Source organism: Hipposideros armiger, unplaced genomic scaffold (assembly GCF_001890085.2).
Source record: "Hipposideros armiger isolate ML-2016 unplaced genomic scaffold, ASM189008v1 scaffold_72, whole genome shotgun sequence".
Taxonomy (NCBI): Eukaryota; Metazoa; Chordata; class Mammalia; order Chiroptera; family Hipposideridae; genus Hipposideros; species Hipposideros armiger.
This window is the reverse complement of record NW_017731422.1, coordinates 1,454,165-1,473,218: the sequence shown is the minus strand read 5'-3', so window position 1 is coordinate 1,473,218 and position 19,054 is coordinate 1,454,165. Positions and strand designations below refer to the sequence as shown.

The window sequence follows — 19,054 nt, the reverse complement described above, 5'->3', positions numbered from 1 at the left end:
TCCTCACCAGTCTGTCCCTTCCTGACCCTGCCATCAGAGGCCTCAGTATGCTTATTACACTCTGATGATATTCTTCTGCAGCTTCAATCTCTTCAAATAGCACTGTTTTTTGGGTTAAGGGTACTTGAGAATAGTCTTCCTCAGAGGGCATGGTTTTCCCGGTACCTGTTACAGTAAAGGCTCCTTCTTGCTTTCCTTCCATAGGTATTTATTGGTCAGGACTAACTGCCAGCCTATTCATTTCCCTGGATACCAGAGGGCCTCGAGGCAATGCAGCTGCATTCTCTCAGTTTCTCCCGCAGGGAAAATACAGTACAAGTAGGCAGCAGAATTCTTACCAACAACAGAGGCTAAAAGACTATGGAGGCTCATGCTTTAACAAATAACTGCTAGGCGACAATTTACTACCCAACTAAACTATCATTTAAATATGAGTGCAAAATAAAGCCATTTTTAAGACAAAAAAAGAGAGCTTTAACCATTACAAAGCCTTGGGGAGAACAAAATTAGGCAGAAAAGGCAAGTTTACATACTTGTCAATTTCAGAAAAAATAATTTTTAAGTCTGGGATAGATATTAAAAAAATATGAATAGCAGCTAAAATAACAGAAATAGAATTTATAATATACAAAGTGGTTGAGGAAAATGGAATGAAGAAAACTCAATCAATCAAATGGAACAAATAAAAGGAGGTGGAAAAGCAAATAAAAAAGTACAGTAAATTTAAAACACAAAGTCAGACACCATATATAAACCCAGATGTATAAGTAATCAAATACATATAAATTAAATTCATCAATTAAAATACAAAGAGATTCTCAGATTGACTAAAAAGAAAATCAAGATATCTGTTTACAAAATCCACATATTAAACAAAGATTGAAAGAAAAGGATTGGAAAAAGCTTTACAAATTATAACTAAATCAAAGCTTTAAAGACTTTAAGGAAAATGACCCTCTGACTTATACAAAGAAAAGACTGGTGAATTTGACCAGTGTCCCGATTCTACAACTTACCCTCAGCCTATAAAGTGATAGGCTTGTTATTTTAAAATGCACCAGTAGTCCCAATTACTGAATGCTATGGTCAACCATTTCAGAAGACATATGGCTGGATCACAATTCCTATATCCTGGTAATTTATCAGGAGAAGAGGAATGAAAAGAGTCTAACACTCTGACCAGTGTGGGTATCAGTTCTGAATTTGCTGACCCACTTGGATTAAGCATTCCAAACCACAGCATTCTGGCACACAAAACAGAGTCTCCCGCTATGGTTTCATAATGAAGCACCTATGAGTACCATATAAAGAAATATTTTTCAAATACCCAAATCCCTCTTCTTCACAGAAAAAAATTAAGCATAATATGCTGTTTAAACTACGATTATTTTATAAAGGGAAACTATTAGTTTTTCATTTACCACAGTTTATTAAGGTACAAACAAAAAATTGAATTATTAAAAATCTGATTTTCAAACAAAAAGGTGCATTAGAACACTTCAATGACTGTATGTTTTAGTATGAAATGGCAGGTCTGTTCCTTTAAGTAAATTAAATTTAAAATATGATTTAAAAAAATAGTTCAATAGCACTAAATGTTACTTTATAAACTGGAGATTTATACTTATAAAAGACTTGAATGCCATTTTTAAACCTAAAAATTACTATACAAAAACCTCTCATTTGCTGAAATTGCCATGATCTGAAGTGTCATTTACTTAATGCTTCACAGATGTATGATGCCAAATTGTTAGTCAGACTGCAAAGTATATTTAGTTAGAAAAAAAAAACCTTCCAAAACATGTTTTCCTATATTTTACTGACATTTACATGGGGCACTATTTGAAATGTGTCATTTATTTGCACTTTATGATCTATAAATGAAGCTCTCATTTTCCTTTTCCAAATCAAATCCGTTGTTATTGTGACCACATAATAGCTTTTCGTTTAAAGACACCATTGTGTCTATAATCCCTCAGACCAGGGTCATGTGCTACTTTGTCAGGCTTTTAACCAGACTTTCCATCACACTTACTCTTTGACCTTTATCCTGAGAGTCTTAGTCATCACTGAACTCTTGCTGTAAGGATGTTTTGCTACACAATTGAGCCCACTATTTACGTGAACCTTAATGTGCTTTTCGTAAGCCTAATTTTACCCCTCGGTCATTAGTGTTACAAGCGCATAGGCTAATGAATTTGGCGAACACTGAATGCATGCCACAGCAGGAGGTTAAAGACGAAGATGGAAGAGATGATTGATGTGTTCCTCTGTGGTAATTTCAGAGTGTGCATAAATAAATGGAAAATTATTTATTAATACGTATTAGGGGCTTTTAAATGTCACGACTACACTACCAGAGTCCGTTATGGGTCAAGCACAATCAGCAATACTAGTGTAAATATGACTAAGAAACTGGAAAAAATATTAAAATGGGAATATTAAGAAAAATGGAATTTTTTTACTAAAAGTAATGTGAATAATTAACATGGCGCTCTGTGTATTACTCACACCCTTTAAAACCTCTTACTTCTATTAATTGCAAAACAGTACAGTGGGGTAAAATTTTTTATAGGCTCCCTTACAATGCAGAGGCTGTTTCTGTACCAGTTATAACTATGCAGATATTAAACTCACTAATTTCTAAGGAACAGAGATTGTGTCACACTTTACTATATTATAACACATAATCTCTTAAACATATAATGAAGGGAAGTTAAATGCTTACTTACAGAAGCTTAATTGTCGACTCTCACAGAATTCTGCATATTGAGTTGAATCCATAATGCGACTTTGTCTTTCTGCTCTCTAATAGATAAAAATAAAAATGCACAAAAATTTTTTTAAAGCAAGTAGATTATATATGTTTTCACAACAAAAACAGAACTGAAGTTCCATTTTCCTGTCTTTACTCTAGGTGAACAGTTTAGAGCTACCATAAATACCACGATGCATAAAATTATAAGTAACAGCAGTTTTGAGCTTGTTTCTTTTGAAAATAAAGTTTAAAATGCCATTTTCCACTTCTCTGTTATTGTCATTACAGCAGATGAAAAAACGAAAGGGATCTTGTTTCTTAGATTGTGCACTTGTAAATTTTTTCTTAACTGTACCATCCTTTCAAAGAAAAAGAAAACTATGAGATAATACATCAAACAGAAAAATGATTACTGTTCATCTGCCTTAAAGCTGGGATTTTTAAATATTAAAATAGGAGTCAAAGAATGGAATCCATACATTTCCCTCCAGTTAGAACATGGAGCCAGAGCTAACAAATCCATATTTTCAATTGCAAAGAAAATAAAGAAAAAGGTAAACACAACACAAATCCTTTAATCTGAGTCCAGGTATGATTCACAGTTTGGTATAGCTTCATTCGTGGGTTTTTGATTCAGGATAGCAGATGTTTGCTGCTTCATTGTCCCACACGAGGTAGGATAATTATAATTCACCCACAGTTTGGTGGGAAAGAATATGACCGCTTCCGCTTCCTTGGCAAGGGAAGCATTTTGAAATGAGACAGGCTGGTACTTCTTGGAATGAATTTCTGGCCAGTAAAGGAAAAAAATTCCCTGAGATTTTAATTTTTTTCTGCTTTGGAAGGACTTTCAGCAACTTTTCTTTATCACAGTTGTTGGAGTACATAAGTACTACTTATGATGTCTGTGGATATTTTTATATTTTTTTCAACTAAAATTATTCCTTTTTCATTTTGTTTGATTTGGGTGAGTGGTCAACTTAATTCCAATGATATATCAGTTGATGGAATGAATAATGATGCACTATTTGCAGCTCAATACAGAAAAGATATAGACGGGGTGGTGGGAGGTATGGCAAAATTTACTAACTACTGCGGTTCCTTCTAAGACCACTGAGTAGTTTTTCCCCTTCTCTTCCGGGCCTCCCTCCCTTCTTAATCTCCCCCACACATACAAACACACACATGTGCTGACACAAACCCAGACTCCTCTTGATTATTTACTCTCTAGGTTCAAATATCCTTTTTGAACATATACAAGTAGATATCACACACACATGTACATTATATGTGTATTACATATGTACATATATATATGTGTATATGTATCCTCTTGTGTGTGCATTCAAAACATCATATTTTCTTAAGGCTATATTACTGGGTGAATTTTTATATATTTAGAAGTATTTTTTGGTATGTGAATGCATGATTTAGTTTTGTCCTAAAACGTTATCTGACACATGACTTTTTTTTTGCTATTTGAAAATAAGAAGGGAGAATTCATGTGTTTTGAACACAACAAATGAGTTACTGATCTATTTATTAAAAAAAGCTTTTAAGGCCGATAACACTGGATCATGTCTGTCTGTCTGTCTGTGGTCTGTGTCTGGCTATTGCAGGAACCTCACAGGTCTGAATTTGTAATTCCTAGAAAACATCTGACATGTGGTAAATAAACAATAAAACATTTATGGAGGGAACAAATGCTACCATGTTAGTTTATAATCGGGGGAAGTGACTTACCAGAATGCAGTTTGTCCTCGATTATCTAGCATTATTACCGGTCTTGGCTACTGTCTAGCAAGGCGGCCCCATCCACCCTCCACATGCTGGACAGAAGGGCCTCAGGTAACGACGAAAAAAGCAAGTTCTTAATGGGATTCTTAACACTCGTTTTTCTTCCATCGAATTGGACAATCAGGATTTGACTTTGATATATATGCTTAGATAGTTGATGTATCGTCAATAAGTATTTCTAGAAATGAAAGTTAGGAAAACTTATCCTAAGAGGTGAATGTTGCCAGGCAGCCAGCTTTAATTGATGTGTATAGCTAGTTGAAAGATTCTGAACTGCAAAGCCTACCATCTATTACATTTAAAAGACACTGAAACCCTTTACATTATTACAGCTAGCTTCATCCCTTTTGGACACTGTTCAGTGTCTACTCTCTTTTCTTTATGAAGCATCTCAGTTTGATTTCAGTTCCTCTAGCATCTAGGCGAAAACCTCAGCTCTCAGGAGCCCTAGGGCATGCCCAGGAAGCCATTACTAAGTGCTCAGCACACAGCAAACGCTCAGGGCAAAGCCCTGACTCAACAGCAAAGGTTTATAGGAGGTACAAACGGACGACGGCACGTTAGAGCTACAGGGTGGCTCCAAGTTCATCCAGTTCTATCCCTCTCATTTAAAGGTAAGTAAACTGAAGTTCAGAGAGAAGTGATTTGCCAAAAAATGACCAAGTTAGAACGGAAGCCTAGGACTCCCAATTCCTGAACCAGCCTATAAAGCTGTCTCTAACCCATAGCAATTTTTTACTTCAATAATTTTCTTGGGAATCTTCTAAATTCTATACATTTTCTTGCTAAAACATACCATGTAGCCACTATAATTAACATGCCCAAATTGTTCATGAGAAAGTAAAATTAGTGGGGCCCTGGGTCAGCAAAGGAGGCATGACCCAGGGATAACCTACAGCACACTGTACAACCTGTAATGTGCCTGTCAGTGGGCAGTGTGCTATAAACATGTCACAGGTGTGGAGAGACACTGCTCCTTCTCAACCTTCTGCATGCCACAACAGGGGTGGGGTGGGGGTGGGGGTGTGTGGCGTGGCAAAGAACCCCAAAGGGGCTCTTGTCCATTATACCTTAGTGTGGCATAAAAATATTATTATTTTCTATGTACCATGTCATGACAAAGCATGAATAACATTCAGAGAGGGTCAAGTAAGTTCAACATGAAACCACAGACACTACCTAGGATGTGAGGGTGACGGGGGTGAGTCAGATAGGCTCCCCGTGCTGATGTTTTGTTTACTCCTCTCTCTTTCCCATGAATTGTTTCAAACAACCAAATGAAAGAGACAAATTTGGCCTTATTAAAGGATCCAAATCTTTCAGCATCTGATTATATTGCCTCCTATCCTTACACTATCACCTTAAACCCTGGGAAAAGCAGTAAGTATCGAACCATCATGGACTGTATTCTTTACAAACAGTAACTACGTTTTCCTTCTATCACCTCAGCATTGGCCAATGTTTAGCTTGGACTTACCCGGGCCTTGGTAAATGTCTGCTGGCCAGCTGAATGACTAGGCAGATGGATCGATGGATTGAGGCAAAAGAAATGCATATAAATCCTCGTTGGCTGATCTAAAATCAGAAACTATAACATCTGTAATCAAACTGTATGAATTCCAGAGAGGGTAGGTAGTTGGTTTTTGTTTGTTTGTTTTTGTTTGCCAAAGACCCATAAAAAATCAAGACATTGGACAAGTATTAAGTTTGGCTTTTATTTTCTGTATTGTCCTAACTCCACTTTCCTGTTGCCTCTATTCAGATTTATTCCAGTCTACACTAAAGCGCTCATTGGCTGTCCTTTTCTATTCCTAGTATTGCAAGAAATCTGGAAAAAGATGCAAGGGGAAAAAAAATCAAGCCTAGTAAACAGCACCATCAGAATAACAATGCCTACTCTTTACAAAGAGCAACACAATAACATTCAAGATAAACAGTGTTAACAGCTCTAATTGCCAGTTGAGGACACTGAAATATACATAAGTAAAAAGACCAAACAAACAAACAAACAACAAAAAAACCCCTAAGCATATAGTTAATAATCAAAGCTAGAAGTAAAGCCTGGGTCCTAAATGTGCTAGTCTGAGGTGTATCACTGGGTAATCATAGTGGCTTTATCATAGTTTTATTCATACTGAACTTTCTCAGATTACACAATGCTCTCCTTATCTCAGACTGTCACATGAATGCAAGGTCATCCCGGGATCAGTCATGCTTTTGTGTCTGCAGGTCCAGTTGTCTTCTGCTTAATCTGTCAAGTCTGCCCACCACTCACTCCTTGGTTTCTTTCGGTATCAACAGGGCCTTTGAAGACTCATAAATATATGCTACAGACTCAGGCTTTTCTGAAATTGAACCTTACTAGTATTTACAATACAGCCAAGTAGTACCATAAAGGGGCATGCATGAAAAAATTACTTTTGAAAGAATTACTCCTAAGATTTTCCAAACACTCAACAATATTTTAAAATTTAATTGGAATGGCTTTTAAAAATGTAAAAGGGAATAGTTATGCTTACTTGTCACTCATCTCACTACCAAGAAGTTACAGCCTTTTCTGGTTATTGTAAAACAAACTTAGAAGGCAGAATTCCATGCCAGATGAACTCATTTTTTGGGCTTACCTAAATGAAAACAGGGAAGCAAATATCTCTAAAGACACAGTACCTAGTATAATTTGTTTGTTTACCTCGAACACAACAGACTCTCAAAATGTATTTGTGAGTTTAAATTTTCAGTGAAAAGTTTTTATTTCAATTAATGGGAAATAGGTTGAGTCTCTGACAAATATTTTCAGTTATGACAATCAAAATTTGCCCCTGCCTGGGCCAGTTTAGGTAGGAGACTGGATTACTTATGCAGCATGCAGTTTCATTTAAATTCTCCACATGCTTTCACTGAAGCATGTGTAATAGTTATAGAAGCTATGTGCTGGCGTATCTCTTGGCAGCGTCTCAAGACATGTGACATGTATCTTTCTTCAGCAATACAGAATCACCAAACAGAACTTTTAAACCAAGATGGAAGTTTGTCTGGTCTCACTTCCACCTCAGATTTTTGCAAAAATCTTATTCTGATTCCTCCTAGAAGTCTTAACAATTGAAATGCAAAGTCTTTTCTGCATGGAAAAGGCAAAATGCCAATGGTAATCTACCATCTACTTCATGTCAGACAGAAATTGGTTGCTGAACTTGAAGACTTCAGATGGAGTGGTGGGCAGCAGCATCCAGCAACATGACAGCACAAAATTATGCATGTTTATGCAGGTTCATGTATGTTGTTGTGGTCCATTTGCAAAAGGGATGCTAACAGATCCATCAGCACCACAGAAGGCTGAACACACTTAGAAACCATAACCCCAACTCAGCGTATATAGGCAGATGAGGTCCAGAAAGGTTAAGGGCTTTACCTAGATTGTTGCAGAGGTGACCCAGTGCCCAGGTAAGTGCTTGTTCTGCTCTCTGGGTCAGTTTGTAATTTAGTAGATCCCCCTACCCAAGGGTCAAGTGAGTCTCCCTCACAACATTTGGTAGATATTTTCCCTGCCCTTATGCCGACTGCAAAATCATTAATTTTGGGCCTGGAGTACTGTACCAGGTTCCTAGCTGGGTCCTTCCAAAGTTTTAACTCTCCTCAACCATCTGGGTACCATAAGTAAAAACAGAGAAAAGGCCTTGGCATTTAGCAAGACCTCGCCATAGCAGACCCTCCTCCATCCACATACAGCTTTCATTCCTCTCATCATAAACTGAAACAAATGGCTCTCGGCAAATCGCTGCATCAAATTCAAGCTCAGATGCCTGGCTTCCAAATGTAGGCCTATTCTGGCCCATTCTATGTAGGCAGACATTGTTTTCACTAAAATGTACATATTCTTTGCTTTGCTCATCTCATCCTTTGTCACTTCTACCATGTTTTTCTGCCCCCTGCCCATCTCTCCTTACTGTGCTGGCCATGCCATCCGCCATCCACCTGGTAATTTAACTCCTTCCCTTTCAGTATAGGTACCACCGCCTCTAGAAAGTTTTCCCTGAAGATCACAGGTCACATTATTTCTCTCTTGCGATTTGTTCTTCTAGATACTATTATACTCCTGCACGTTTCTATGTGTGCTACTTGCGTCTCTCCTAAAAACTTACAGCTGCAAGAATGTATTATTAACTGAAAAAAGCAAGTTGTGAATTAGAATGTATGTACCTTGATCCCATTTATGTTTGTTTACACACACACACACACACACACACACACACACACACACGTGCAAATATCTGGAAGCATATGCATTATACTTTTAGTAGTATTTATCTCTGGGGGTAGTAGCACTATAGGAAACTTACTTTCCTACACATTTCAGTAATGTTTTAATTTTTTTTGAGTGAATTACAATCAGAAAAAAAAATTTTTAAGTAAAGAAATCCTTCCTCTTGAGTTAATTCTGCTTGACTTATATGAGGTCATTAAATAAATGTCCACACAGAAATAATTAAGGCAGTTATGTAAGAGGCAGAAAAAGCAACAGCAAAGGCTTGGATATATGTTCGGGTGGCGGGGAGGGAGGAAGAGAGGAAGAGAGGAAGAGAGGAAGAGAGGGAGAGAGGGAGAGAGAGAGAGGGAGGGAGGGAGAATGAGAATGTTACTGCATTATTTAGGGAGCCAACGCAGAATCCTGATTGATATAATTGTCAAATTTTAAGTTTGATCCAGAATTTTCTCTGAATTATATAATTGAATAAAAATACAATACATTTATTATTTTGTACCCTAAAAAAAAAAAAGATTTCTATTGGTGCTAATTTGTTCTCCTGGAGTGATTTTTATAATACACCAATTTTTTGCATCCAAGGTATTAAGACTGTGTTACAGTCATCCAATGAAGTTTTGTGAAGAAATAGCTGTAGACTCTAGACATTCAAGGGACTTAAAAGGAATTTTGTGCTAAAAATAAGTGAGTAATTTTCAGCAAGTACAAAACATCAGTGATTAAGAAATACATAAAAGGATATTTTGGGTCTATATTCTATTCTATCAAGAATGAGCATGAATTGGTTGTATAAGGAAAACATAGTTATTAAAATTAAAATAGTACCTTCAAAACTGGCTTAATGTCTGTTTAAAATTTTTAAAGCTGAATTTATTAAGCTAGTAGTTGGGAAAATTATAAACAAAATATTTCCTGTCCTGGGGTAAAATGTATGCTCTCTAAGAAAAGTATCATTTTTTTTCACTAACCTCGAAACATACAACTCGATTCCATGTTTGGTTGCAAATTCTCATACAGTGTTAGTACTAATTTTTACTCATTTTTTCCTGAAACTGTAAACATGCTCTGTAATAATTAGGTTGGCAAATAATATAAAAAGCTATGTGAATTTCTGCCTAAACTAGTCTTTTTTTAAAACAATTTCTTCTTTAATGTAATAGAAGGTTGACGTCTTTTTACATTTTCCTAATTGAGGATGGATGCTGTAACCCTTTCTTGTGGCTTTTATTTGGCTGTATATCTAAAAGTGAACAGAGTAGGCTAATATGTGTAAGCTCTTAAGGTATTCTGAGTAACATTCCTCAAAATTCTCATAGGTTTATGTAATAATACCCAGATGAGCCAACACGGCTTCGGAGTCTAGCAAATATACAAGGATCCAGTGAAAGGTTTTGGTTTTTTAGGGTAAAACTTTACAACACTGCCTGGAAAATATGTATAGAAGGCCACGATTTCAGAAAATTTGGTTCACACTTTCTCTATAACCTTGAGTTAGACCTTTCCATTTTTACGTAGCCAAGACCAAGCTCTCAAGCAGTCCAGCGTGCACACTGAATGGAGGCTGGCTTCGCTTACGTTGTGGGCAAGTCTGGCCCTTAAACTCAACCCTGTAGAGGGGGAAGTGGGTCAGCGCAGCGTGGCTCTCAGCATCCTCCTGAAGGCTACGTACGGGGAACTCTGCACGGAACAGGAAAGGCCCTGCCTGGAATCTCTCTCCATTGCTACTACGTGGCACATCGGAGTTTTTTCAATAGGATCTTTTTTCCTTTGAAATAAACATTTTCTCTTCTGTCACTTCGTGAATGAACTCCCTCTAATCAAGTTCTATCAGCACTACCTTTAAAATATGTCTGAAAGAAACCACTTTTCATCCCCTCCCGCTTCACTGCTGCTACTCTGGCCCAAGTCGTCATTATCATGTCTCCCCTGGATGACTGAAATCCTCTCCTAATAGCTCTGCCTGCTTCCACGCTTCCTCTTTTGCAACCCCGACCCTTGCCAGTCTATTCTCCACACAACGGCCAGACAGCTTTTAAAAGATGAAAACTGGGTCATGCTATTTAGGATCAAAACTTCCAATGGTTTCTCATCATTCGTAGAATAAAAAATCCCAAATCCTCAGAACGGCCTACAAAGCCCTACATCTGGTGCTCTATTACCTCTCTGATCTCATTGTCTCCCTGTCTCTCTCTCTCCAGCCACACTGGCCTATGGTCATGTTTCATGACAATGCTAAACACATTCCTACCCCAGGACCTTTGCACTGCTATGCCTCTGTCCAGAATATCTTAATCTCACCCATCACTGTCTGGCTTGCTCCCTCACTTACCTTCAGGGATCTCTTCAAAGATCACCTTATCAGAGGAGCTGTTTATGACCACTTTCTAGAAAATAGCAGCTCCCCCCAACTAACTCTCTATCCATCACCCTGCTTTATTTTTCTTCATAGCTCTAACCACCATCTGCCACAATATTATATATTTGTTTATTGTCTATCTCTCCCCAAGTAGAAGATAAGCTCCTTGATGGCAGGAACTATGTCTGTTTTATTCACTGCTAAGTCCATAAAGCCTCTGCCGAGCTTCACACATAGTGGATGTTTCTTAAGGATTGGTAGGATGAATCCATATGTTTTCCCCTACGCTATATATACATATAGAAAAGTTAATGTCTCTAAGGCAGGGTTTCTCAATCTTGACATTATGGACAGTTGGGGCTGAATGACTCTTTGTTGTGGGGGCTGTAGTATGTTTAGCAGCTTAGCATCCTTGACCTCCACCCACTAGACACCAATAGCATCTGCTCACTACTCCCACGGACGTGAAAACCAAACATGTCTCCACACACTAGCAGCTATCCCCTTGTGAGCATGCTCATACAGGAATGAGCACCACTCGTCTAAGGGGAAGGCGACTAACACTGGCTGGCTACACCATGTGCAGGGGCCACGCTGGGCCTTCGCATTACCTTAACTCTTCCTGATAGGATTCAATGGCAGGAAAATACTGCAGATACAATTCCTATTTTTAAATGAAGAAGCTATGGCTCAGGTATGTTAGGTCACGTGTCTAAGGCGGCTAAGCAAGGAAGGCGTGCTTCAGTCTGAAACCAGATGCAACTTCCTCCAAAGGCTACGCTCGTTTTACTAGGAACCCTCATCAATGAGAGTGTTAAGTGCAGAGATACTCTGACAGAGGTAAGGGAAGGACACTTAGGGCCTTCCAATTTTCTTTCTCTTCTTAATAGTATTTCTCAATGAAATACCAAAAACTGCAGGACAGGATTTTTGCTGCCTAGGCTGACTGTCCTTCAAGGAACAAGCATCGTGTCTCTCTTTACATCTGATTTCAAAACAGAGGCCCTTTCACATGTGCGACTCACAGGATGCCCATGAGACTGAAGGAAGGACTGATCCCCACACACTAGTCTGAGTAAGCTTTTAAAAAATGTACTCATGTTGTATCATTTCCATGAAATCCCTCCTTGGCTTTGATATGACGGTGTGTTACAAAAATGACAGGCTTATCTATGGAGCGCGTAGGGAACAGTGCTCCTAAAACATGGTCCAGAATAAATGTCGCTACTTTTAACCCTCCTGAGCCAATATAATAGGACCTTGCCCTCGCCTCTCATCAGGCTCCCTCTCTCTCTCTCTGAAAGCTACACTATTGCTGCCAGAAATGTCAGGAGTTGCAGATAACTGGCTCAATGATGGGTTAGAATGGCCAGTTTATAGTCTTCATTACCTATAATTTGTTGATAGTTTCAATCTCTCCATTTATACAATATTTTAAATATTGGCTCTTCTTATATTGAGTCTTAAGTATTCCAAGAAGGTATCCTGGTAAGACAGTTAAATTATTCACTTAGAATTTTCAATTGAAGGAAAACACGGCTGTGGATAAACTTTGAAAAAGTCAAAAAACATGTTAATAGTAAATCTGATTCACATGTTGTAAATATTCTAAAAGGATAAAGATGAAACTATGAAAAGATGAATAAGGAAGTCTATTACATTACGAACCAGTGAAAAAATGAAGTCACCAGTCTAGGAAAAATTCTCAAGGGGATACATTATAAAGGAAAAATAGGCTTTTACAACTGGACACCATCTGAGTTAAGATTAGAAACAAAATAAACCAAATTAAATTGTTTATTCCCCTTAAAAGAATGTCCTTAATTATTTTAACGCTGAAGTTTCTTTTCTCATAACTGGCTGAGTTGTTTCCATGAGTCAGAAATGAGCAAGTTCATCAATAGAAATCTGCCACAGAGTCTGATCTAGCCGAAAGCACGAGTTAACACAAAAGAGAATGATTTCCTGAGTATGCCAAGATTTAATCACTGAAAAAAAAAAACACAACAAAAAACCAGAAACAGACTTGACCAAATATGACTAAAATGAGAATACAATAGAGAATTAATGAGATACAAATGCTATCCAAATTGCTTTTGTTTCAAATGTAATAAATGAAAATTTCTAAAGGCAGGAAAAAGGCAGAAATGTCTACACGTTCAGAAAATTAATGTCTATTTTCAATTCTTATCTTTAAAATGTCTACTTAACTAATTAAAAAATAAACAAACACAGAAATCATCTTTAAAATAATTGTGGGTTCAAAATCTTTGAGAGATAAAGTGCTGCAGAAACTTATCTCCTACAGAAGCCCTGGCTGTACTTAAACTCGGTATTTCAAAGTAGCCTGAATGCTATGACAGCCTCTCGGGCTTCAAAGAATGCAGAATAGCAAAATCCCCTGGAATCATAAATGCAAAACCTATAATTATGGTTATTTAACAAAATGGTCTCTGTTAAGATATTTGATGATGAAATTCCCATCCTCAGATGTCAGTGCCCAAATTTTAATCAGCCTTTACTCATGAGTAAATGTATTATAACTGTTATTTGATTAAATGTCAGTGGCCATTAGGCCCAGTTCTTAAGTAAGAAGGCTTAATGAAGGCATGCCACAGAGGGTGTGGAATGGATTACAAAGGAAGATGAAGAAAGGAGGGCTGCTTTAGTTACTTGGTGATGTGAGGCAGTATTTCACCTTAAATAAAGTAACCACAAAAACTTTAAAGAAGCAAAGGACAACTTTGGCAGCAGGAAGAAGGGAGGATCAGAGGTGGTAGGTAATATGGGTGAAGTCAAGTGAGGAAGAATCACGGCACAGAACAGCCGCATTTCTGAGTTTTTGTATATTGCCTTACTTGCTGATCTTCTCAACAACTGCATGTGGTGGGAAGATCAGCTATTATTTATCACCTCCATTTTACAGATGAAGACACTGACTCTCACTGACTCTCTGTGGCTTTAAAACACCCTTATTTTAAAAGAATTTTAATCTATAGAAAGTTTGCAAAAATAGTACAGAGAGTTCCTGTGTCCTCTTCACCCAGCCTCAGCACCCCAAACACTCTGCATCCCTTCTGATCTCGAAAGTCAAGCAGGGTCAGGTGTTTAGTGCTTGGATGGATGAGCGTTTCTGTGGCTGTTCATCCAGGTAAGACAGTGCTGGGCAGATTTATGATTCCTACTCCCAAACCAGGGTTCTTTCCTCTATACCACTGATGCCTATAACTTCTTGCTCAAATAGAAAATTATAAAATTTTCTATGTGAGTAGAGACAGAATTACCAAAGTAAATTTTACCCAAGTAAAATTACTCAGAGTTCAACTAGGCATTACTACTTTATGTTACAACTCTAGGGACCCATAAGACTTTCCATAATCTAAAAAATTCTACCTGAAAAGCTCTTTAGTGCATCTGATAAGATATAGGCTTCGTTTTTATAGAGCTGAAAACCTGAAAACTTGAGCTATGTGTACTTTTAATATGCTCTAGAAATGCATTCTAACACAAATGTCATTTAATAAGAAAGAAGTCCACAAATGTTATAGAATTATCTTACATAGTGTCTTCTGAAGATACATACATTTTCTGAGTTTCTTTCTTTCTTTCCTTCCTTCCTTCCTTCCTTCCTTCCTTCCTTCCTTCCTTCCTTCCTTCCTTTCTTTCTTTCGTCTTTCTTTCTTTCTTTTTTTTTACTGGGGGACAGCAGTCAATGTTAGATATTCCAGTAACTTGATCCCCCATGTGCTGTAATTTTTTTGAATAGTTCTGATTGTAGTCATTATATGATTTATCTAAACTAAATTCTTTTTGTATGTATATCTATAGGAATTTAGCCACATGTACATTCTATAAAGAATATTTTTTCAAAGACAGCTACTATTTCTTAAAGATACATGTGCTGGCTATTGAGCTAGGTACATTACCTATGTTATCACAAATCCTTCCCAATACTTCTAAGATATTGGTCCAATTAAGGAATCTGAGGTTCAAAAACATGAAGTAACTTGTCTAAGGTAACAAGGATTTGTTGACAAGGCAAGGGATGGAACTATGATTTGAGGTCTGTCTGACCCCAAAGCTGATGCTCTGGACATAATATCATGCGGTCTAAAGAGAATATCAGAAAGAAGACAGGCATACCACAGTTTGGAAGAAAGTTAAAAAAAAAGAACTGTCATTATATAATGAAGACTTTATAATCTTTTGTGATGACTGACATCCATAATTAGGAAAATGATGCCAAGGGGACAAATACATTAGCTAAACACTTTGAGAATACGTATTGTGTGGGGGTGGAGTGGGCTCTGTGTGTGTGTGTGTGTGTGTGTGTGTGTGTGTGTGTGTGTGTGTGTGTGTGTGCCGCGCGCGCTGTTAGTTTGTAGCCTTTAAATGGGAGTGCATTTTTGTGACATAAGCATCATCTTACATATCTGGGAAGGTCATCCTCATCCAAAGAGTAAGCAGCAACAAGAAGGCTCCACTTGAGGGGAGCAGAGTGAAGGTGAAAGTGGGAACAGCATTGTTTAATTAGCCAGTCAGAGCAGCCCAATAACGCTAGCGATCACTGGGGCAACAGGTTTCAAAACCAGACTGCCTAAACGTTGCTGGTGAATTAACAACACATAGGCAACATGGAAATGAATGATGAAAATCCACATAATAAAAATATTACCTTGCTAAAATAATGAATTAAGATTCTTCACAACACAAAAGCAAGTCTCTTAGAATTCTTTTATGTTGGTGCTTTCCTGGTACATTTACAATGTGACGAAATAAACTAAAATTTGATTTGTATACAACTTTTAAGAATAGTACTGTACCACATCGGGTATTCCATTAAGTATAGTGAAATGAAGCATGTCCTGTTACTTTGCATACCCTCCTTTGCATGGTGTTCTTTAGAGGAGGCAGAAAAACACACAGCCCAGATGGTACTTATTTTCTATAGCACAGTATTTTAATTTCTTAAGTAGCAGGATGGATATTTTGATTAACAAAAAAAAAATCTAAAATCAAATCCTTTCTTATTTTCCTCTGGAATTTAAGAGACAGGAAGCATACTAATAAATGCTGAATGATTTCTCCAACCTTTTGATGTTGATAAGTTTTGATAAACAAAACTCTTTAAATTAATGAGACTTAGGCTGAAATCCATGAAGACATTAACACTAGTCCTGTGGGTATGATAGTTCTTTTTAAATCACAGGCCACGTGACAAAATATTCCTTCAATATATAAAAAAAAGACTTAATCTGTCAATTATCTGGGAAAGAATTAACAAGGGGGGGAAAAAAATCAATGTCCTACGTAAAAGGCCTTAGTCTTATCCAAAACGGACTTTAGAACTGACAGTGAGTCCACACAGCAGCGTGTGTCAGAGGGCTGGATGAGCCATCCTTCAGCTTCCTTGACATTCAACGTGATGACTTCACACGACAGCTCAGTATTATCTGCTCTCATGATGTGGCACACAGTGTGTTTCACAACTTATGAGTTCATTTTACTGGCACAACCTAAAAACAGATTGTATGAGAGAACCCAGATTTTTACTAGCACCAGGCAAAACAGAATCCAATCACTGCCAAACAGATCGAACTGTCACATGCCTTCCACTTATGACTGTTAACTGATTTTTATATCAGACCAGGTCTAGTCTAAGACACTAATTACTTTCTAGAAGTATATTCTCAAGTTTATCAACCTAAGGGGTTCATCTACAGGTTTTATTAGTTAGATATATTTTTTGGCTATATCCAATCTGATCCCAAATTACAGTTGCTTAAGTAATATAGAAGTTTATTTTTCCTCATATAAATGAATTCTGGAGACAAGTACATCAAGTTTGACATAACCACTTGCTGAAGTCACAAGGGCCTCAGTCTCCTCCAGCATTTGCTCTGATATATATATATATATATATATATTTTTAAATTGGGGTGACATTGGTTAGTAAAATTATATAGGTTTCAAGTGTACATTTCTATAATACATCATCTGTATATTGCATTGTGTGCTCACCACCTAGAGTCAGTTCTCCTTCCACCTCCATATATTTGACTCCCTTATCCTCTTCTACCACTCCCCTCCCCCCATACCCTCTGGTAACCACTAAACTGTTGTCTGTGTCTATGATATTTTGTTGCTTTCAGTTTTATATCCCACATAGGAGTGAAGTCATGTGGTTCTTGACTTTTTCTGCCTGACTTACTTCACTTAGCATAATAATCTCAAGATCCAACCATGTTGTCACAGATGGCACTATTTCATCTGACATTTTTAAGCTGTTGCTTCCCCCCTCAATTTTTAAAAGCTATCTATCTATCTATCTATCTATCTATCTATCTATCTATCCATCCATCTCGTTACACCTCCTACTTTTTTGAGATATAACTGACATATAACATTGTATAGGCTGTAGTTTTGTCTGCATGATTCAGAATGGCTTCTAAGGTTCCAGGTATCACAACTGCATAAAGCAATCAAATGTAGGAAGTTTAAGAAAATGGATGTACCTTTCTATTTTAAGAAAACTAACAGGAAGTCCAACTGAATATTTATGCTTATATTTCATTGGCCGCTACTCAGTCAGATGATCAAATCTAGCTGCAAGGTAAGAAGATGAATGTGGTATTTTGTCTGGATGGCAATATGTCCAGCTAAATATATTAGAGTTTTGTTACAAAGTAAGAAGGAGAGAATGGATATTGGGTGGCAAGTGGCTGTCTCTATCATGCTGGCATATGGTTGAAGTTAAAAGTCATTACATTTACATGATCTATCATGTTGATTTCCAGACCCGATTTTTATCTGTCATAGGAGCCTTCCTTGAGCTTAAGAGTGAGAAATCTCTCTCATCACATCACTCACCAGCATTTTAAAAAAATGCAACTTATTTTACATATTTTTTAAATTTATGGAGTGTTTTCAGGAGATAAGGAGAGGCTAACATTAAGTTAAACAAATAAACAATAATATTATCCTAACCTCAAAATGATTGAGACACTCTAGTCTAGGAAGAAATAGGTTTAGTTGCATTTAATTTATTCATACATTAGGGTTAGCATAACAACAACTCAACAAAGAAGATGAGTAATATGGGAAAGGGGCTTGACAAATGATTCATGTGAATGGGTGCTTAAATGCTTTGCCATTTTAAATCTATGCATTTTGCATAAATGCTGGCTGGCAGGGTAGGGACACTGCTTTTGACCTGTCATAACCCTTTACTGGAATCCTGGATATAGCCAATGAAAAGCCATCAATCTCAAACTTCATCAAACACAGAAAAGATGGCTGAAGTGGACAGAGTGGTGAGAGCTGAAGTGATCCTGAGAACAATGGACTTGAAGTAACAGAGAATATCTTCAGAGCTGGATATGCAGCATGAATTTTAATGAAGGTGCAGGCCATAATATCTGAAAAACACGGCTTCACTTTTTAACGAACAAACTTAAAATTGCAAAAAATACAAACAGTGCATACTTCTCGAGAGGTTCTACATTTATGCACTGTTTTATTTTCAGGATAAAGACACAAAGAAAAAGCAAATAAGATGGCAGTCAAGATATATTTAAAAAGGAACGGATAGGGTACATTATAAGGTTAATATCATTCCAACCAATCTCCATATATTCTAAATCAACGGTGCTGAGCAGGGATGAGTTCTAACCATAATCTAAAGCTCTGAAATACTTATTCATACCGAGAGACATTCTGTACCATCAGAAACAGACTGGAGTGACTAGTGAAGAGAATGAGGACCTGGAATCAGAGGACCTGTAACTGAAGTCTTGTTTTACCTCTAACACAAGATGGGAATCTAGGCTGAGGTGCTGCATCTTGGGACTAAGTTCTGTCTTCTTGAACACAGCTCTAATGT

At 37.3% G+C, this 19,054-nt stretch overlaps 1 protein-coding gene across 4 annotated transcripts in view; it reads right to left on the bottom strand.

Moving 5' to 3' along the window:
• SUPT3H (SPT3 homolog, SAGA and STAGA complex component) overlaps positions 1-19,054 on the bottom strand; it is a 455,615-nt gene that overhangs the window by 117,249 nt on the left and 319,312 nt on the right. For all 4 annotated transcript variants that reach the window (XM_019642792.1, XM_019642795.1, XM_019642796.1 and 1 more), the window contains exon 7: positions 2,733-2,808. In XM_019642792.1, the coding sequence (XP_019498337.1) occupies positions 2,733-2,808 (76 nt within the window). The remainder of the gene's footprint in view (positions 1-2,732; positions 2,809-19,054) is intronic.